This window comes from Schistocerca cancellata, chromosome 7 (assembly GCF_023864275.1).
Source record: "Schistocerca cancellata isolate TAMUIC-IGC-003103 chromosome 7, iqSchCanc2.1, whole genome shotgun sequence".
NCBI lineage: Eukaryota > Metazoa > Arthropoda > Insecta > Orthoptera > Acrididae > Schistocerca > Schistocerca cancellata.
In genome coordinates, this window is record NC_064632.1 from 246,693,561 (window position 1) to 246,716,151 (window position 22,591).

The 22,591-nt window shown below is 38.8% G+C and overlaps 1 protein-coding gene across 1 annotated transcript in view; it reads right to left on the reverse strand.

Annotated features, from left to right (window-relative positions):
• Positions 1-1,650: 1,650 nt before the first annotated feature.
• The window catches only part of LOC126092398 (sodium-dependent noradrenaline transporter-like), a 456,764-nt gene continuing 435,823 nt past the window's right edge, over positions 1,651-22,591 (reverse strand). Inside the window, exons 12-13 of the mRNA XM_049907971.1 lie at positions 9,683-9,850; positions 1,651-5,116 (exon numbers count right to left, since the gene is read on the reverse strand). Of these exons, the coding sequence (XP_049763928.1) occupies positions 5,018-5,116; positions 9,683-9,850 (267 nt within the window). The 3' untranslated portion in view covers positions 1,651-5,017. The remainder of the gene's footprint in view (positions 5,117-9,682; positions 9,851-22,591) is intronic.

The following is a 22,591-nucleotide window of genomic DNA, read 5'->3' on the forward strand; positions in this document are numbered from 1 at the left end:
TTCTAATTGAAATGCCATGTGCAAAATGCCTACATGTGTAGATAGGTAATAAACTGAAGTGGCACCAGCATGCATATAAGTTAGGCAAAAAGCTCAGAGGTAGATATCACATCTTCAATGGATAAGTTCAGATCACCCTGTTTTGCAGTGTCTCTCATGTAGTTGACATGGGAACTAGATTGCTAGGATACTTTCATCGAAACCGCCATATGGCATAGTCTACTAAGGCACTGCAGCGAAAGTAAAAAAAGAAATATTTATTCTACAGATGTGTGCATTAAAAATTTTATGTAAAGTTGATAACTGAACATCTTACTAAAGCCTTTTCAGGGCCTTGGGATTCTTGCATTAATATGTCAAAACATTTACTCAATAATGGCATGTATGGTTATTATTAACTATAAATTTAGGATGAACTGTGAAATTCAAAACCACAAGAGTAAAAGTAATTTCCAGGTAGAACTGGAAATATGACTAATGGATATATATGGAATAATTTTTGTGGAATAAATGATACTAATGATTACATTAAAAATGCTTTTGCTTTGCCAGTATATAGCCAGTTGGTAGTGTTTTGTTTAAAGTTGAATGTCATTGATGGTTTTGCTTTCTTACTATCCTACTTATCCATTTCTCACAGACTGCTTCTGAGCACTTTTTGCAACTTTACACTAGATTCTTCAACCCCACTGCACAGAAGTTCTCTACCTGAAAATGAAATCAGTTGACAACAGTGGTCTCAAGTTCCTTGTTATCTTCAAACCATTCTCGACTGCACCATTTTTTCAAGTGCAAGAAATGATAAATCATTGGATCCAAGGTCAGGATTGTAGTGTGAAAAGTCCCCAACAGAAATGCTGAACCTTATCCTTGGTATGTGCAGTGGTGTGTGCATGTCAGTTGTCATGTAGTAGGACTGTCTTGACAGTTCCGATACCATCAATGGATAGTGCTTCTCCATTGGGGGCTTTGCACCATATGTCAACTGGAACTGGAAAAGGTGCATGACATGGGCCACATGCCATACCACAGATAAAAGGTGGAGTCAGATAAGCAACAGTTGCTTGGTGGTACCAATTTAATGCTGCACTCACTGCATCCTTGGCTACATTTAGTTATGATGGACTGTGCTTTTGATTTCAACTGTGAATACCATTCAGAATCTTAGTATGGTCATGATACCACCCAACTGTATATTGGGATCACTAACTTCAGTGAATGTGTTTCAAATTATTTGTGGTAGTCCTTCAGAAATTTTGTGCTGTTTACAGCTAAATGTTTGTACTTTATAAATAACTGTTACACAAGGAGAGGAATATTAGGTTTTCTGCCAGTTCCCTTAATCCATTTCAGGATACAAAGGAAAACCTTAATCTGGATGACTGAATAGGCATTTGAACTCACTCCTCCCCTCTGCACATCCGGTGCACTTTATGACTATGTCACTCAACTCTGTTAAAATGTCAAAGCTGCTCTTCATTCAGACAGTCATATAACAAATATTCATACTCCATTGATCAAATATGGCAGCATAATTAGGCATATATAAATCAGTGTGCAAAGAGAATTTTAGGTTATGTTGAATATTAAATTGCCAATTTTGAAGTACTGACAGTTTAAAATTAACTGTTAACAGTACAAGATGTGCTAAATATTTATTCTATGTCTCTTGTAATTACAGAGTCGGTATCATAAACTGTTCTTGTAACAACAAAAGTAACACATTAATTTTAAAGAAAAATTATTCTTGTGTTTGTTTCTAACAAATTTGTCAAGTGATACAAATTATGACTATAAGGCTCAGCCAGTTACCATTAGCACACAACAGTATACAATCAGCATGAAATGTGTGAACACAATGTAAATTAAAATAATTTAAAAATTAATTATGCAGTTGTCACTTACAATTTTATGTGTTTCATAATGAACTTATCATCTCTGATTCTATCATAAAAAATGAGATCAGTCTCAAAAAAAGACGTACTTCATAGTTCATAAACTATACACAGAAGATTTTCAAAAAGTTTCATATGATCTATGAGCTATATTATTTTAAGTAATAACAGCAATAAATATTTACTTAATAATAACAGATTTTTTTCCTCACAGTATTATTTACATTCATAAAGACGTAAACATCTTTTTATATTCAGTGGTTGTCAAACTTAATCACCAGTATATTTACATTCACTTATTAGGACATGCACCATGGCAGTTTGGTTATACATTTTATAAAAGGAACTGATTTTAGCATCTAATGAATTATGAAAATAGTCCTTCTGGCTAAATTATAGCAAAATTACAAAAGAAACTCATTTATTGAATCTTTGGTTAAGAAGCAGATAGTGTATGTTAGAAACTTGATTATATGATACAGAAGTAGATGGCTTAGCCAATTGGCTGAATTTTGGAGAACATAGCTTGAACCTTCCTTACCAACTTTGACCCTTGCTTTTGTTGTCAGTGCTCTACCATCTGATTTCAGATAGAAGAGTTGCATCTGTGAAAGGTGAAGACCTGTACTGAGTTCTCAGTCTGACACAGAGGAATTTATGTGAAGGTATGGTGTGTTGTGGATTGAATATATACTGTTTTACATACATTGGTATCCATAACACTGCAGATGAAAGGGTGAAAAAAGTAACACCTTATTAATAACAAAGATATCATAGAATTGTTGATAATACCAAAATAATAGTTAAAACAATGAAACTGCTTTTGACTTAATCAGACAGGTAACAAATATTGGGTGCATAAATGTGGTAGCATGATTATTAGACACACTTAAAACTCAGGTTGTGAAGAGAAATTGCTCCATATATTAAATTGCCAGGTTTTGAGCACTGACAATCTACAATTAACTAAACAAAAGAAGATATGCTAAATATTTATTTTGTGTCCTGTACAGCAAACAATTCTGGGTTATAATTGAAGATATACATTGTACATAAAAATTTCATTTAAAATTCTTCCTTCATCACCACATTTACGCATCACTAAGCTTTAAAATGTGTGAAAAAGTTCCAAGGTAATGGCTGAATAAATGGGGACCAAACCTCTAGATATATTATAAAGTAATTATAAAACAATGTGAAATAGAAAAATGGGATTTTCAGAACTTGAAATTTTTTAATCAGAAACTAAAGAATAACTTTGAAATGACATCAAAGTTATAGGACAGAATGAGTTACTAGAGACAGGCAGAAAAATAACATAACATGAAGTGACTGAGCAGCTATGGGCAGCTACCTTGAGGAATAAAACAATACACTAAAGGAAAAGCTGTATCAGCACTACTTGAACAGATGAAGATTGCAGAAATGAATGTAAAACTTGAAATTAATGAAATTTCAGACAGGATGAAGGCAAACTAATTCAAGGAATGTCCTGAAACAGAAGTAATGAGTACAGAGCATAAGGTGCATGAAGAGTAATTATGTGAAACAGCATAATAAATGCAGTAAGAAAGAAATATAAGATCTTGATGCTGCAGGAAAGTAAAAACTGACATGTGGTGCTGATGATTTTAAGGTGAAGACAGTAACATGGATTTGTGAATATGAGGCTAGGAAAATTCTTATTGTTGTACTTTCAGAACAAGGATACAATATCAAATGAAAATGTCTTGAAAAGTAGAACTTTGTGGTGTCATTATCTACCAGAGAGATTGATGTGACCTTTGTTGTGTAATAAATAGAATTACAGAGATTTATAACATTATAAATGCACCACCTGGGTAATATTGGTCTTCTATATTAAATGGTTCTCAAATATGAGCTAGCTGCTCTTAATTTTTGCACTGTCATACTGTATATAAAAAATAGGGCTGAAAGAAGTTTTAATTTGAATTGTGATGGGAATGTTTTTAAAACCTAGTCATAGAACAGTATTTATAACCATGGAAGGTTTTAGGTACATAGTCTCAAATCAAAATAATTTACTTGTTTGTGTACCACTGTACAAAGTCAAGTACAGAGGTTTTATTAGTATAACTATATATGATGCATTGGTGATACGAATCACTTACTAGTCTTTCAAATTTCTTTACCAAATTTTTTTACTTTGTTTTGAAAGAAGAACAAAGTGTTTCTAAAGTCACTGGATCAGAACATTTCATCTCCTTGTTTTTCTCACCTTTTCAGCAAGGTTGGCTTATCAAGTCCTCATTAGTATTATTTCCCATGTTGGTTTCCATATTTTTTAGTAAATGTAATTAACATATAAATCGTTATAAGGGTTGTATAATGTCACTCTTCATCCATTGTTTCTAAACTTCTGGGATTCATTTCACACTATATTACAGTGAAATTACTTTCTCTTGAATTACTATAATGAATCCTGATTTTGGCACAATAAAGCTTCCATAGTTTAACAGGTTTGTTCTACCTTATGTATGCTGTCATCATAATAGTTCCAAAATACCCAAAAATTTAATGTCATTTTTGCAGTGCATTTACTATTACATTTTTGTTCAGAAAATACTGAAATTACCTCACATTATTCAGCAGTTGAGCAACAATAGTACAGATAGCAGTAATACCTGACTGTGATGCAGTGGTGACTGAAGAAACTTTTGCTGCAGTTAATTCAGGTTTCTGTTACAATAACTTTTAAAAATATTAAATTTTGCATAGATATTATCATACCAGTTTATCCAAGCTATTTTACATTTTGGCACACTTTTTCCTATTAATGGAGTTCAGTTATTATCATTTCAAACTACAAAACTAAGGGTCTGATACATTCTGCACACAGCTGTTTGGATGAAGACATAATACTTTGCACTGTGCACAAGGCAAGTCTTGAACACACAAATTAATCTATTATTTCAACCCCACTTTGAGACATTTTACTACAAAGTATTTAAAAAAATCATCACAAAAATGGTGTCTCATTCAGTCACATAAAAATGTTGCCTTCACATATGAAATTAACCTGGTACAAATTTTATAAGTTAACTGGTAGGCTGAAGGCAGTAGTTGCCAAAGTGGTCCCAGTATATGAGAAAACAAAATCTTCACACATATAGCCAATGTCTACACCTGAATCTTGTCACCACACCAGTTTCTCTGATGGCTTCATGTTCTTCCAAAGGTGAGATATTGTAGGCCAGTCTCTGCAGAAAAAAGGAAATAAAGTTGTTTAGCATGCAAACCTTTAGTTTCTGTAAGCCTATACATGTAATTTAACAATCTTAGCTACATTTGCTTTTCATAGCTACAACTTCTAATAGCCTCATCAGATTTGCTGAGTTGAACTCTGGACGAAACAGGAAGGAATGTGCGGGATGTTGAGGCTTTTGGTTGGGCTGGACAACTTAATCAGATAATGAACTACTTGTAAAGTTAGGTATATGGGTTTGTGTGCAGATGCAGCTCATTTTTTTCAAATTGGTACACTTAATTTAAGAAAGTTTCTGTATGTTGCTGTTATAGCTATTTATTATTGCATGAATCTGTATATCCATAAGTATTTATAGAAATTTCTATAAGTTAGTTGCTTTGATGAATGTACTTTTCCTCGATGTTATATTTTTTGGCAGGAGATACTGCTCACTACATTTATATCTTTCCTGTTTCACTCGCACTTGTACCATGGATAAAATGCTCAAAATGTGGTGCAACAAACACAATACACTTTTTAAAGCTCTATTTTGAACAGCTTGAAGAAGTAGGAGGATGTGTATGTGAAGAAAAGGTGGGCAGAGGGAGGGCAGGAAAAGCTGAATGCAGATTGGATGGATAAAAGATCTACTCATCAAGTGGCAACAGAATACACACACATAAAAGATTGTTGTAATTGGCAAGCTTTTGGAGCCCATGGCTCCTTCTTCGGGTAGAAGGGTTGAAGGGGAAGGAAGAAGGGTGAAGGAAAAGGACTGGAGAGGTCTAGGAAAAGGGGTAGATTTTGGGAAAGTCACCCAGAACTGCAGGTCAGGGGAGACTTACCATACGGAATGAGGAGGAAAGACTGATTGTTGGGGACTGAACTGACGAATTTGAAAACCTGAAAGCTTAGAGGTGGAAGACAGGGTAATATGCTAGACAGAGATTTCTACTAAAACATCATTTACAAGTTGATAAAGTCATGTTGTAGAGCATGCTCTGCAACAAGATATTGCAAGTTGCCAATATATACCCTCTCCTATGCCCATTCATCCTTATTGATAATTTGGTGGTAGTCATGTGATGTAGAAGGCTGCACAGCCTTCATAATAGCTGGTATATGACATGCTGTTTCACAGGTGGTTCTCCCTTTGATAGTATATGTTTTGTCAGTTACAGGGCTATTATAGGTGATGACAGGAGGGTGAATGGGGCAGGTCTTGCAGCAGGGATGGTGACAGGGGTAGGAGCTTTAGGATAGGGAGAGGATGCAGAGGGAGCATAGGGTCTAACAGTATTGCAGAGATTGGGTGGGCAATGGAAAGCTATTCTACGTGTGGTGGAGAAAATTTCAGACAGAATGGACCTCATTCAGGGCATGATTTTAGAAAATCATGGCCTTGTCAAAGTAGCTGATTAACACATTCCAGACCAGGATAATACTGAATCTCCAATGGTGTGTTCCGAAGCTGTTTTGTGGAGGGATCAGCAGTACCAGGATAGGATGTGATGGCCTGGGAAGTTTGCTTTTTAACTAGGCTGGTGGAGTAATTATGTGCACTGAAGGCTGAGGTGAGAATGGTGGTGTATTGCTAAAAAGAGGCTGCATCCGAACAAATAAGTTTGCCTCGGATGCCAAGGCTGTATTGGAGGGAACGTTTGACATAGAAAGGAAGGCTACTGTCAAAATGTAGGTACTGTTGTTTGTTGGTAGGTTTAATGTGGATGGTAGTGTGTAGCTGGCCTTCGGTGAGGACAAGATCAACATCAGGGAAAATGACATGGGATTCGGAATAGGACCATGTGAAATTTAATTGGGAGAAGGTATTCAGAGTTTCCAGGAATTTTAGCATGTCAGCCTCACCATGAGTCCTTATGTTAAAGATGTCATCACTGTATCTAAACCAAACCAGGGGCTGAAGACTTACAGATCCCAGGAAAGCCCCTTCCAAGTGACCCATGAAAAGGTTGGCATAGGAAGGAGCCATCCTGGTTCCAATGGCCATACCCCTGATCTGTTTCTATGGCTGCCCCTCAAAGGTGAAGTAGTTGTTGGTAAGTATAAAGTTGATTTAAGTGAGTAGGAAGGATGTCATAGGTTTGGAATCAGGTGGACACTGAGTGAGGAAATGTTCAGCAGCAGACAGACCATGTACGTGGGGGATGTTGGTATAGAGGGAGGTGGCATCAATGGTGACAAGCAAGGTGTTTGGTGGGAGTGGGATGGGCACAGATTTCAGACAATCTAGGAAATGTTCAGTATCTTTGATGCAGGAGTTGAGTTTTTGTACTATAGGTTGCAGGTGTTGACCAACTAAGGCAGATATACATTCAGTGGGTGCTTTGAAGCCAGCAACTATAGGACAGCCAGGATGATTGGGTTTGTGGATTTTAGGAAGAAGATAAAAAGTGGGGGTGCATGGTTTGGGTGTGGTGAGAAGTTCTATGGATTGAGGTGTTAGTCCTTGTGAGGGGCCTCAGGTTTTAAGGAGGGACTGCAGGTCAGACTTAATCACAGGGATGGGATCTCGATAGCAGATGCTGTATGTAGACATGTCAGACAGCTGGCTTAGACTTTCACTAACATACTCCTTTCTGTCAAGTACTACAGTGGTAGATCTTTTGCCTACTGGGGGGCTGATGATGGAGTCATCAGATTTTAGGGAACAAAGAGCCTGGAGTTCTGCAGAGAGCAGCTTAGGGTCATCTTGTAGGGACCTGAGGAAGGGTTGTGAGGCAATGCTAGATTTGAGGAGTTCTTGGAAGGCTTGTAAGGGATGATTTTGAGGTAGTGGTTGTAGATTAAGTTGGGATCATGGTCTGAACTATTCCAAATCCCATGCCACTTCCCTTGATGTTGATTTCATCCTCACTAAAGGCCAGCTACACGCTTCCATCCACATTAAACCTACCAACAAAGAACAGTACTTACATTTTGACAGTAGCCATCCTTTCCATGTCAAACATTCCTTCCCATACAGCTTTGGCATTTGAGGCAAACATACTTGTTTGGATGCAGCCTCTTTACAGCAATACACCATTCTCACCTCAGCCTTCAGTGCATGTAATTACCTGATCAGCCTAGTTAAAAAGCAGATTTCCCGGGCCACCACATCCGTTCCTGGTACTGCTGATCCCTCCACAAAATAGCTTCGGAGCACACCATTGGAGACTCAGTATTATGCTGGTCTGGAATGTGATAAACAGCTACCTCGATAGGGCTATGATTTCCTAAAATCATGCCCTTAATGAGATCCAGTCAGTCTGAAATTTTCCCACCAAATGTAGAATAGCTTTCCATCACCCTCCCAATCTCCATGGCTCCTACACCTGTCACCATCCCTGCTGCAAGACTTTCTCTATGCACCCTCCTACCACCACCTCTAATAGCCCTGTAACTGGCAAAACATATAATATCAAAGGGAGAGCCACCTGCAAAACAACACATGTCATATAACACCTATTATGTAACCACTATGCAGCCTTCTACATCCGCATGACTACCACCAAATTATCAATTAGGATGATTGGGCATAGGCAGAGGGCAACTCACAATATCCTGTCACAGAGCATGCTCTACAACATGACATTTGTGACCTCGGCACCTGTTTCACCACACACGCCATCTGGATTCTTCCCCTAGACACTAGTTTCTCAGAACTCCACAGGTGGGAACTAGCACTATAACATGTCCTTGGTTCTCACCACCCACCTGGCCTTAATTTATGTTAGTTTTCCATCTCACCATTTCTTCACAGTGACTACTCTTTGCTTCAGTCCATTTTAGTTTGCTACATGTTTCATTGTCTTACCCGTCTATTTTTCATTGCCCCCCCTCCCGCCTCTGTTACATTCACTGCACTTAACTTTTCTCTCTTATTTGCTCATGCATGATGTTTAAGTAGTAATCTCTGTCTTGCATATTACCCTGTCTTCCACCTTTAAGTTCTCAGGTTTTGAAATCTCATTGATGCAGTCCCCAACAATCAGTCTTTCCTTCTCATCCTGTACAGTGAGTCTGCCCTGACCCACACTTCTGAGTGACTTTCCCAGAATCTACCCCTTTTCTTAGACCTCTGCAGTCCTTTTCCTTCATCCTCCTTCCTTCCCCTTCTACCCTTCTGCATGAAGAAGGAGCCATGGACTCCAAAAGCTTGCCAATCACAACAATCTTTTATGTGTGTGTACTCTGTTGCTGCTTAGTGAGTAGATTTCTTATCTATCCAATTAAATAATTAAAATAGATTAAACGTATTTTGTTAGCTATAAATTTGTGTTCTGTAGTATCTTACTGTTTCTTACCATGCACCCTTAATTTTTATGAGTGTTGAGGGAAAGACCTGTATGAACCACAAAAGATTTTATTTTTTGGATCATCCCCAACAGTATGTGCTTGTATGTGTTTTTTTCCCCTGAATAAGATTTTATCTTTAAAGTCAGCTCTTTGTTTCTCATTCAATATAGATTTCATATGTGCTAGATTGGCATGTAAAGAATTTTTTAATGATTTGTGGAACACTTGTGTCTTTCTAAGTTGAATTATGTTATTTAAAACATTAATGGTACTTGACACTTACCTCTTTACATGTGCCTGTGGAACTTAGGAGTTGGACAGTGGCTACAAGTGGTATCATGAGTATGGATGACAGAGCAAGTCCCCAGCCCACCCATTCAGCCCAGCTTGGGTAGTGATAATCATTGTACTGTAAGGGCTGATGGTACAGGAGACCAAACATCACAACACCCTGTAAAGACATACAAAGAAATGTTGTTGTTATCTACATATACATTTATACTCTGCAAACCACCGTGAAATGCATGGCAGAGGGTACATACCATTGCACCAGTTGTCATGGCTTTTTCCCATTCCATTCACTTACAGAATGTGGCAGGAATGATTGCTTAAATGCTTCTATGCATTCTGTAATTCATCTTATGTCTTCACAATCTCTTTGGGTACAGTGCACAGGGGGTTGTAATAACTTAGATTCAACACTTAAAGTTGGTTCTACAAACTTTCTAAATAGGTTTCCATGGGATAAGAATGAGATTTTTAAGCCGCAGCAGACTGTGTGCTGATATGAAACTTCCTGGCAGATTGAAACTGTGTGCCGGACCGAGACTCGAACTCAGGACCTTTGCCTTTCGCGGGTAAGAGCTCTATCCTTGAAGCTACCCAAGCGTGACTCATGCCCCATCCTCACAGCTTTACTTCTGCCAGTATCTCATCTCCTACCTCTCAAACTTCAAAGAAGCTCTCCTGTGACCTTGCAGAACTAGCACTCCTGGAAGGAAAGGATATAAAAGACATGGCTTAGCTGCAGTCTGGGGATGTTTCCAGAATGAGATTTTCACTCTGCAGTTAAGCTGTGAGGATGGGGTGTGAGAGTTGCTTGGGTAGCTCAGATGGTAGAGCACTTGCTCAAGAAAGGCAAAGGTTCCGAGTTTGAGACTTGGACCGACGCACAGTTTTAATCTGCCAGGAAGTTTCTGTGGGATAGTTTGCATATATCTTCAAGTATCTGCCAGTTCAGGTCTTTCAGCATCTCTCCCATGGGTCAGACTAACCTGTGACTATTCATACTGCCCTTCTTTCTATCCATTCAATATCCACTGTCAGTACTATTTGGTACATGCCCCACACACTAGAGCAGTATTCTAGGATTAGTCGTACGAGTGTTTTATATGCAGTCTGCCTTGTAAACTGATTTCATTTCCCTAGTGTTCTACCAATGAACTGCAATCTGCCACTTGTTTTACCAATGACTGAGCCTTTGTGAATGTTGCATTTTATATCCATACAGATTTGTTGTCATATCAACCTTCTAAATGGCAGCAAACAGTTAAGATTTTCTAAGTCCCAGAGTGAAGCTACCTTGCTTACATTACTGCAGTATCGACGTGAGATGGGTGCGAAGAATAATATTTCACCACCAAGAGTGGTTCAGGGAAAAACACTATGTCGGTGCTTCTGGCAAGCCAGACTGTGGAATTCAGCAGGACTGCAGTAGGCACAGCAGCTAGACAGGATCACGTCAACTTCATTATATAGTGACAAAACTTATACCGCTGATACAGTGATGCATGCCAAGAGCTTATACAAACCAGTCCTATACTATAATAAACTCTTCAAGCAAGCACAGCAGAGTGAGAACCACTGATACCTTTGTAGTAACGAGACCTATGCGGTCATGACAAGTGTGTCAGGTAAACATTGGCCATTACTTCGCTCCATAAATACCTCAGCATTTTAACTCATGAGGCAGTCAGTTCAGACAGATAGAAGGCATGCATAACATTCACACTTGATGCCCTGATTGCAGTAGAGTGACGCCTGGCAGAAGTCTGTTATAGGTTTCCTGCATGCTACTGAGCAACAACAGCCACTATAGGGAGTGATGGTTACCTTGCCGTAATCACCAGTTGCAGAGTTCAACAGCACAGCCTGCCACTGTCACATGTCACAGATTGGTGGATCTGTGTTCTTTCTAGTGATCCTGGTTCAGGACACCAGCATTCCTAATGCTTTGTTGGATGGACCAGGACCTTCCTAATCAGCAGTCCAGGATCATCATACTGCACAGCTATATGACAACCGTCATCATGGTTTGACAGATGGAGAAGAACAATAGGGGACAAAGAACCACTGAAATTGGCATGTGTAAGTCCAACACACACACACCACCATCATTCACTGCCGCGGCATCGTGGTATGGTGAGTGAAGCCTCTGTGGGTGGTACTGCCATAGAACAGCCAGTGAGGAATGGGTGTGTGGTGTCTGCTACCTTGAGCGAACAGTAGGCAGCTTACGACACAATTCATTGATGGACTTAGACAACTGATGTCAACAGCAAGTCAAGACACCAGTTGTAATTTATGGAAATAAATAACTAATTCTGCATCTTCTTTCACTGCACCTACTGGTGACAACAGATCACTACCATCCTTCCGAGGAGATCTGGCAAGTAGCAAACTGAGAGAGGGCCTCATGATACAGAACCATGTCTACTTCCACCCTCCTAGCAGTCATCTCTTGCAAAATTGGTGTCAAGAAATGATTGTGCTTCTGATGCTTGCAGTATCTGCATAAGAGGTCTATATGAAATGTTTTTCAATGGAGCCAGACCAGCAGTTACAATTGTGGTGTGTCTCTGAAAGGCTTTGTTGCTCGCACATATATGTTTTGGCTGTGATCGTGTCCAGAATAGTATGCAATGAGTTAAGAGTTACTTTTGTAAAGCCTAATGAACCTATAGACATGTCTGAATTAGGGGGTGATTTATAGGGAAGTGTATTTAGCATTGTAAAATTTGTAATTTGTCTTGTCACAGTGCACCTTGTGATAAGTTTATCCCTGTAATATGTTCTACTTGTGGGAAGTATGGTCCTGCAAAAGAGGACTGTGTTAAGTGTCATTGGGTATCGATGAGATGAAGTAATAAGTAATTTTTGATCTTTGTGATAATGTATATTGTGTGTTGTATAAGGATTAAGCCTACTGTGGTAGAAAAGAGGCTTACTGTGATAGAAAAGGAAACTACATGAATATGGCACAGACATGAGCAACTACTACAGAGGGCACAGTATCAGCTCTAACGGGGCAAGTTAAATTATTAAAGGAACAGAATGAGCAAGTGGCTCTGCAGTTTCATAGTCAGATGTGAGATCATTCACAATCAGGTCTGAGTGTAGCTATATCAATACTGGTAGTGCATTCCTCAACACTGGATCTTGTACCCACCAGCCTTATTTCTATTTTTTATGGCAAAACATCAGAGGATAAGACTATTTTTCTTCAGGACATGATATCTGTAGCCAAGTTGTGCAACTGGTCTGAACAAACATCACTGCAGATGGCCAAATTGTGGTTGTCAGGTGAGGCTAAGACATACATCATGTACCACGATGTTTTGAGTAAGAAAACCTCATTTTCAGAACTGGTAAATGGCTTAAAGCAGTGGTAACAAAAATAAAACAGTGCTTGTTTCTTTCAAGAAAAGTTAAGTAACTTGTGACAAAAGCATTTTCAAGTAGAATACACAACTTGAACATCCAAACTTATGAACTGACTAACAACCCAGACACTGACGCAGTTACATTGATAGAGGCTGAGGATAGGTTACTAGATGTGTTCTTAACATTATTTCTCCAGAATTTTCTTGCAGAGTGAAAATGGAAAATCCACAGACTGTAACAGCAGCAGTGCATGTAGCTAATTATCTGCAAGAGATAGATAGTGCTGCGATGTCTCAGAATGATCAGAAAATGTTTGTGTCAAACAAAGAATGTCACCACTGTGGAAAAAAGGGTCATTTAAAAATCACAGCATCACCAACCACAATGTTTTGATTGGCAACAGGTCGGTCATAAGCCACAGAAGTGTAAATCAAAGAAATTGGGTAACTCTAATAGGAATAAGAAGTTGATAACGGCAATGGGAATCTTTCTTTCATCGAGAAGCAATTCCCATTAAATAGAAGCCCATTAAAAGTGCATGCAGAGATGGAGTGTTCGTTGGTGGCTTGGTTGAAAGGGAAAGAATATGAATTTTTGGTAGATACAGGTGCACATGTATTGGTTGTCAGTCTGGACCTCAGGGATAAGAGCAGACTACAAAAACCAAAGTACAGGTTGCGCACAATAGGTGGCAGTGCAGTTGATTCATTCAAGACAAAATGGCTCAGGTTTAGGATAGGAAACACAGAGTTTTATGTATAAAGTGTTGCTAACTGTGGGACAAGGTGTTGCTGCAATACTGGGGTTGGACTTTCTGGTTAGGCATCATGCTAGAATCAACCTTTTGCAAAGGAAGCTGAACTCGATGGTAAATTATTTCTGTCAGGTACAACAGTTGCAAATGTTTCTGTGTCACAAGATGCCCCTGTTGCAAAGGTGGCATGAATAAACTATATATGAGTACATTAAAAGTTGTTTTGCATGACAGTGTACCAGCAGGTACAGGAAGCTAATCTGGGTACCAGTAGATACTTATGTTCCACGAAATGTTGTGTGTTTGGAAGAACCACTGGCAAGTAATGATGTGTTGGATGAGCAACATTGTTTTGTATGTAGGTGTACAAGGGATATTAAGAGTCAGTTGTGGTACCAATAAGCCCCAATAATTTTGGGGATTACTGATAGGCAAGTTAGAGGTTGTGGAAGAGGAAGATATCGGGTATTCTAGGATACAAAGTAGAACAGAGCGAACTATTGACATATCTCTGTTGTGAGAAAAAGTGAAGCATCTCAAGGGTGAAGATGGATCGTTAATGGAATCAGTGTTAATATGATATAAGGATTTGTTCACTCCACAAGAGTGCTACCTGCTAGCTTTAAAATAGCTATTCGAGAAGATACTTCAACCTGTCTAATGAAATGAGCTTTGAAGCTAAGTAAATTTCAGTAGGATGTAATTCACAAACCAAGTGCTAAACACACAAATGCTGACACATTTAGTAGGAAGACCGGGGCACTGCAAGTCTCTGGGTTTCATCTGAAAGATCAGAAGAGAATGCAAGCAAGTGATAAAGAGTGTCAGGTATACTGCAGACAGCCACAATTTGTCATAAAAGAAGTTCCAGCAGCTTTGCAGATAGAAGTATTATGGCAAGCACATGATCATACTTTATCAGGTCATGGAAGTAAGAGAACAATGAATAGAAGAGTAGTAGAAAGTTTCTGGTAGAGAACAAGACATGCTGATGTTCAACAGTAGGTCAAGACCTGTATTCCATGTGCATAAAATGCTGATTTAAACCATCAAAAGATACAATTACAAAGACTATCAGAGTCTAGCTATCTTTTCCAAATGAAAGGAGCAGTTATTTTGGTGCCATTTCACAGGAGTCAATCAGATAATGAGTACCGGTATGTCTTAACAATTATTGATCACTTCTCAAGGCACCTGGTGATGGTACCAATACCAAATCAGAAAGAAAGCACAGTAGCTCACACTATGGTAAATCATTGGATACTTAAATTCAGGGTATTTCAAATGATTATTAAAAATTGAGTACAAATTTCATGTCTGGTCTCATTAAGCATTTGTGTCACTGACAATTAAGAAATTACTTATGAGTCCATTCCACCCACAGGCAAATGGGCACACAGAATAAGTTCATAGGAGAGAATTCTCAACACATAGGCTGAGACATATATTTAGATTTTACTGTGAGTGCCAACAATTCACAAACTCATACAAGAACAGGGTTATCACATTATGAGGTTGTATATGGATGCTAAATGCCATCTCCATTTGATGTGATTCACACAAAGTTGGAAAAAGAAGGTGAGCATGTTAAGGAATTTACAAAAATCTAAAGGAAGTCTGGCAAAATGTAAAAAAGAGCAAACACAAAATTGCTAGAATGTCCGGAGTGTTTGGGGTTAAGTAAAAGGAATTTACAACAGTATCAGATAGCTCAAGGGCATTACTTGTGAATCCTTACATTCCAAAGGGTAAGATGAAAAAGCTTTTGATGAAGTTTCTAGGTCAAGGTTGAGGTAAATTCACTTGTCTGAAATTTTGCCCACCACACCTAGAATATCTTTCCATCACGCTCTCAATGCTCTACAATATCCTTGTCAGACCCTACACTCCTTCTGCAACCATGTCCCTACCCTATGGCTCCTACCCCTGTGACAGTCCCTGCTGCAAGACTTGCTCTATGCACCCTCCCCACCACCTATAGCAGCCCTGTAACTGGCAAAGTATATACTATCAAAGGGAGAGCCAACTGTGAAACAACACGTCATATATCAGCTGTTATGTAAACACTGTCAGCCTTCTACATCAACATGTCCACCACCAAATTATCGATTAGGATGAATGGACATAGACAGAGGTTGTATACTGGCAACTTGCAATATCCTGTTGCAGAGAATGCTCTACAACATGACAATAGTGACCTCGGCACCTGTTTCGCCACACGCACCATCTGGATTCTTCCCCCAGACACTAGTTTCTCAGAACTCTGCTGGTGGGAATTAGTGCTACAACATTTCCTTGGTTCTCACCACTCACATGGCCTTAATTTACATTAATTTTCCATCTCAGCATTTCTTCACAGTAACTACTCTTTGGTTCACTCCATTTTAGTTATCTATATCTTTCATTGTCTTACCTGTCTATTTTTCACTGCCCCCCCCCCTCCCTCCCCCCCCCCCCTTACCACCTCTGTTTCATTCAATGCACTTAACTTTTCACTTTTATTAGCTCATGCATGATGATGTTTAAGTAGTAATCTCTGTCCTGCATATTAATCTTTCTTCCAACTTCAAGCTCTCAGTTTTTCTAATCTTGTCCAATGCAGCCACCAACAATTAGTCTTTCCTTCTCATCCCGTGTGGTAAATCTTCCCTGACCAGAAGTTCTGGGTGTCTTTCCTGAAATATACCCCTTTTTCTAGGCCTCTCCAGTCCTTTTCCTTCACCCCTCTTTCTTCCCCTTCAACCCTCCTGTCTCTGAAAGCTCACCAATTACAACCGTCTTTTAGATGTGCGTTCTGCCGTCGTGTGGTGAGTAGATTTTTTTATCTATCCAATTATATTATTTTGTCAATAATTGATTGTTTTCGTTGTTATACCTCCTTGAAGAGATAGCTACATGACATACATGGGTGGACGCCAAATATTATTCTTACTGCTCACTTTTGTTCAATCATTACTTTCTTTCTAAGTGATGAGTTACCCCAGAAAATCATTTGATAAGACATGTGTGCAGAATACATCAGGAGGTTGATTTGTTCGTTTCCAAGATTAGCAATTAACTGTTTAAGAAGCTCAGTAATATGATTATTCCATTTCAAGTTTTCATCATTATCTACGCCCAAAAATTTGGAGCATTCTACCCTGTATACTAATTTGTGATCATGTGCTACATTAGTTGTTGGCATGACTCTGTTTGTTGTACAGAACTGAATGAGCAAGGTTTTTAAAAATTTAGGGAGGTCCATTTTCTGAGAACCACTTTATAATTCTTTGTAAACAACAACAAAAATTATTAACCCCCTAGTGGTTGCGCCTATGTATAAAGTGCGCCAATCACAAATAACACTGCCTTGTACTGTTTCTGTGTTGTTTTACAATTGCAAGCCCATACCTATTCCTTCATTATTGCTTAATTGAACACAGTGATAAGTTGTGCTGACATATGTCCAAATGAGCAGCAGTAATATAAAATAAAAGTGAGCAAGGTGAGAAAAAGTTACGATCCATGCAAGAAAATGGCCCAGATTCTGAGCTAGCAGCACAATCCCATAATGAGGCAGTTGTCTATGAGATAATTAGCAATCAAATAAGTGGTTGATTGGGATCCGATGCAGCTGCACTGTTTAGTATTTCAAGTGGGTCATTACGGTCGGGTAACACTTGTATGCGGCAACAGACTGATATAAAGAATGTTTATTTTATTATTGTTTAATAAAACAGTGATTTTGCTCATCTAATGTAAGTTTATTTTATTGTTGTGTAATTAAACTAAGATTAAACTGTGATTTTCCTCGTATAGTATGCCTTGATAATTAAGGGTAGCTGTTCTTTACATGTATAGAAAGTATGCCACACACCCTCTCATGTTATAAAAAATGGCATGCCCACTCAAGGATTAATGAGTAAATTCTGTTGGCAGAAATGTAAGAATTCTAAGATTCTCAAAAATACTGTCTCCATAGCCAGAAAGGGGGGGGGGGGGGGGGGAAGGAGATAAGTGTCACTGCCTTTGGTGTGAAAGGACCTGGTTCGAGTCCTGGTACCTCCTCTATTTTTTTTCTGAAGTAGGAAAGTCTGGTATTGGTTCCACTCAGCCCTAATGAGTCCAAATGGGGTGCTACTTAAATAAAGAAGCAGGGTCATCATCGGGATTCATCAACTGGTAACAGCTGGAGGGACTGGCGACATGCTAATCACATGTTGTATGTCATGGACTGCTGTCATAGTGCATTGTAAGCAACAGTTGGCCAATCAGAACTGGTCTAACACCTAATCCATGAGTGGTGTTTACTTTACTCAAAAAGTGCAAGTTGTGTGGTTATCTACCTTATGTTTTGTGTGCATGGCCCCAGTAGATAATTCCAGAAGATAATAGAGAGTGAAAATATGCAAAACAATTAAACACTTTTGCCGTTAGGTGAAGGCAATGAGAGATGCTTGTAAGAATAAGCCATTAAGCCATGTTGAACTGAGGTTATAAATGTGTTGATGCCATTTTAACTTGTTATCCATCTGGACCCCTAGGTTACAGGTTACACAGGGATTTTCATTTGTATATGAACATTACTACTTCTGGTAGTTTTTTTTGTCATCAGTCTTCTGTTGATTAGATGCAGCCACAGCCCACCAATTATTCCTGTCATGTGCCAACCTCTTCATCTCAGAGTAGCACTTGCACCTAATGTCCTCAACTGTTTTGTTGGACATATTCCAAAGTTTTTATCATATTCAGTTCCCTCAAGTACTATGGAAGTTATCTGCTATGCCTTAACATATCATCCTGTCCCTTTCACTTGTCAGTGTTTTCCTTATTTTCTTTGCCAATTCTGGGGAGAATCTTCTCATTCCTGATTTTATCAGTCCACCTAATTTGCAGTATCCTTATACAGGGCCACAGCTCAAATGCCTTCATTCTCATCTTCTCCAGTTTATCCACAGTCTACAGTTCATTTCCATACAATGCTGTACTCAAAACCTACATTCTCAGAAGTTTCTTCATCAAATTAAGGTGAGTGTTTGATACTAGTAGACTCTGTTGCCCAGGAATGCCTTCTTTGTGTGCACTAGTCTGCTTTTAATGTCCTCTTTGCTTCCTCCATCATGTGTTATGTTGTTTCCAAGATAGCAGAATTCCTTCACTTTATCTACTTTGTGGATTCAAATTTTGATGTTAATTTTATGGCTAATCTCATTTCTATTATTCCTCATTACTTTCATCTATCTTCAGTTTACTCTCAACCCATAGTTTGTATTCATTAGAAAGGCTCTCTAGAGTGTTCATTCAGTTCAGCAGAACCTGCAGTTCATCTTCACTTTCACTGAGGATAGCAATGCCATCAGTGAATCATGTCATTGATACCCATTCACCCTGGATTCTAATCTCACTCATGAACATATCTTTTTATTTCTGTCATTGTTTCTTCAGTGTACAGATTGAACAGCAGGGGGGAAAGACTACAGTCCTGTCTTACATCCCTTCTAATCTGAGTACTGCATTATTGGTCTCCCAGTCTTATTTTCCCCTTCTAGGTTCTTGAACATACTTAATGTTTCCTGTCCTTAAGCCAAATCAGTTGTCATCTGACAGATCCTCAATTTCTTTTTTCATTTGTCTGTATAATTTTCTTGTCAACAACTTGGATGCATGAGCTTTTAAGCTGACTGTGCAATAATTCATTACACACTTATCTGCCCTTGCTTTCTTTGGGATAGTGTGTATGCTGTTCTTCTGAAAATTTGGTGGTATGTCTCCAGACCAACCTGAATAGTTGTTTGGTTTCCACATCCCGTAATAATTTTGGAAATTCTAAAGGAATGTCTTCTGTTTTATTTGATCACAAATTTTCCAAAGCTCTTTTAAACTCTGACTTTAACACTGGATTCTGTATGTCTTCCACATAGACTCCCATTTCTTCTTCTATCACATCAGACAGTTCCCCACCTCATAGAGGTTTTCAATAAACTCTTTCTACTGATCATTTTTCTCCTCTTTGTCTAACAGTAGAATTATATTTGCAGTCCTAGTGTTGAGCATTATGCTTTTAATTTCATTGAAGTTAGTTTTGAATTTTCTGTGTGCTGAATCAGTTGTTGCAGTTATTATTATTATTATTATTATTATTATTACTATTTCAATTCCTTAACACTTTTCCTGCAGCCATTTCCCCCATGCCTCTGTGCACTTTCTATTTTTCTCACTCCTAATTGGTTTCTTTGCAGCTATCTTCTTTGTAACTATATTTGTCTTTTGAACTTCATGATTACTCTTTTTAGAGATGTTTAAAGGCCTATTGTGTTATTAATGATCACAGTATCTACAACTTTAGAGAACTTCAAATGCACCTCATCAGTCCTCAGTACTCAGTATCCCACTTCTTTCAACATTGATTCTTCATAACAATTCTCTTAAACCTCAGACTACTTTTCATCATTACTAAATTGTAATATAAGCCTATATCTGTTCCTGGGTTATGCCTTACAATCCTATGTCTAATATCAAAATCTCTGTCTGACTAATGTGTAATCTAATTGGAGTCTTCCCATGTCTTCAGGTCTTTTTCAAGTATACCTCCTACTCTTGTGATTCTTGAACAGAGTATGCACTACTACCATCTGAAATTTATTGCAGAACTCAATTAGTCTTTTTTCTCTCTCATTCCCACTACTGAGACCATATTCATTCATAACTCTTGTTTTCTACTCACTATTCAATTGAACTGGGACCTGATTATTCCCATAGTGGTGACCCCATACAGAATGATGAATAGATATTCCATCTTCTTTCATGTGTACATGGAGTGATGGAGCCCAGTAACCACATAAGAATAAAACAAGAACAGCTGGTTTTGCCATTGGCCAGTAACGTCACGCCACTGCCACCTACACCAAATGACAATAACAATGCAGGATACTGGAACAGAAACAATAATGTTAAGATTCCATCTTTCTGGCCCACCAAAGCACAGATATAGTTCCTCAATTGGGGGCCACCTTTTGTTTACATGGAATCAATGCCGATGTGGATCAGTTTACAATGGTTGATTCATGACTGGATCTAACTGTACTCAAATAAATTGATGATGTACTACAATAGCAGTCTTAGTCCTCTATTAAAAAGAGTTTTCTGTAATGCTTTGTGCTACCACCTGAATTCCACCTGCATAAAATTCTTGAAAGAGAAAATTGTATTGGTTGTTCCCCTTCTCAAATATTCCAGCCACTGCATTCACTGCTCTCAGAACAATCACTACAGATCTTTTGGATACATAGATTGCCTACAAAAACTAGGGCTACTATGTCTGCATTTGCAGACATCCAATTGATGATCTGGTGTGCAAAACAGATATGACTGCTGTTGTTTGTAAGGATGACAGTTTATGTGCATTCCTACACTTACCACACAGGGTGGCTCAGAACCATGCACAGGTCCACCACAACAGTTAATGACACAGACAGGGCTATCTATTTGCCAGTTGTTCAATGAACTTGCAAGGCTGAATCCCAAATTGGAGAAACACACAGATGACAGAAGACTTAATGTTCCCTGCTGTTCCAAATGATAGATCTTCAACTGGTACTGGTATCACAGATGCTTTTATGATGCTGCTAGACAATGCAAAAGCCCATGTCATTACCCAAACTCCAATGATGGGCAGCATCAGGTATGTGTGCTCATTAAAGGAAGACTCAGCACCTTAATTGTTGCTAAAACACCATGGAATCTGTGGTAGCTGACGCTGGCTGGCTTTTTGTACAAGACTGCTGATTGTTTTCTAGTTGACACATGATGGTACTCTTAGAGCTACAGTGGCTGCTATGCAGACTGAGTTAGATAGTGCAGGTGGTACTGGGTGATGAAGGGGACACTGTGGCTGGTTCTTGGGGTGGTGGGAGGATAGGGGCTGTGAGGGGAAATGGCATGGGAGATCTGTTTGTGAATTAGATCTGGGGGTAGTGCCAGTTTGGGAAGGCCTTGGTGAGACCCTCAGCATATTGAGCAAGAGAGTTTTTGCCACTGCAGATATGCCCTCCCCAGATGGCTAGAATGTATGGAAGGGCTTTTTTGGTGTGAAAGGGATGGTGTCTGTCAAAATTCAGGTACTGTTAGTGATTGATGGGTTTAATGTGGACAGAGGTGCAGAAGAGACACCGGAGAGGAGGAGGTCAGCAACTACACTATGTTATCAAAAGTATCCAGACACCCTCAAAAACATACGTTTTTCATATTAGGTGCATTTTGCTGCCACCTACTGCCAGGTAATCCATATCAATGACCTCAGTAATCACTAGATATCATGAGAGAGCAGAATGGGGCACTCCGCAGAACTCATGGACTTCGAATGTGGTCAGGTGATTGGGTGTCACTTGTGTCATATGTCTGTACGCAAGATTACAACACTTCTAAACATCCCTAGGTCCACTGTTTCTGATGTGATAGTGAAGTGAGAACATGAAGGGATACGTACAGCACAAAAGCGTACAGGCCGACCTTGTCTGTTGATTGACATAGACCGCCAACAGTTGAAGAGGGTGTGTCGAAGCAAACTGGGTTATTTTTACTTCCCCTCTTGTTTTGCCATCTGTCTCCTTAAAATTCATTTTTTCATGTCTGACAAATTACAATTAACATACATGAGTACAATCTGCATTTCATAAAAGAGAAAGGTTGGCCCCCAGTTTTAAAGACTATAACACCAGATCTAGTTTTGTGCTTAGTTTTATGTATGTAATTGATTTTCTAATTTATTTTGACTATTCCCAGTTAGTATCTTTCATT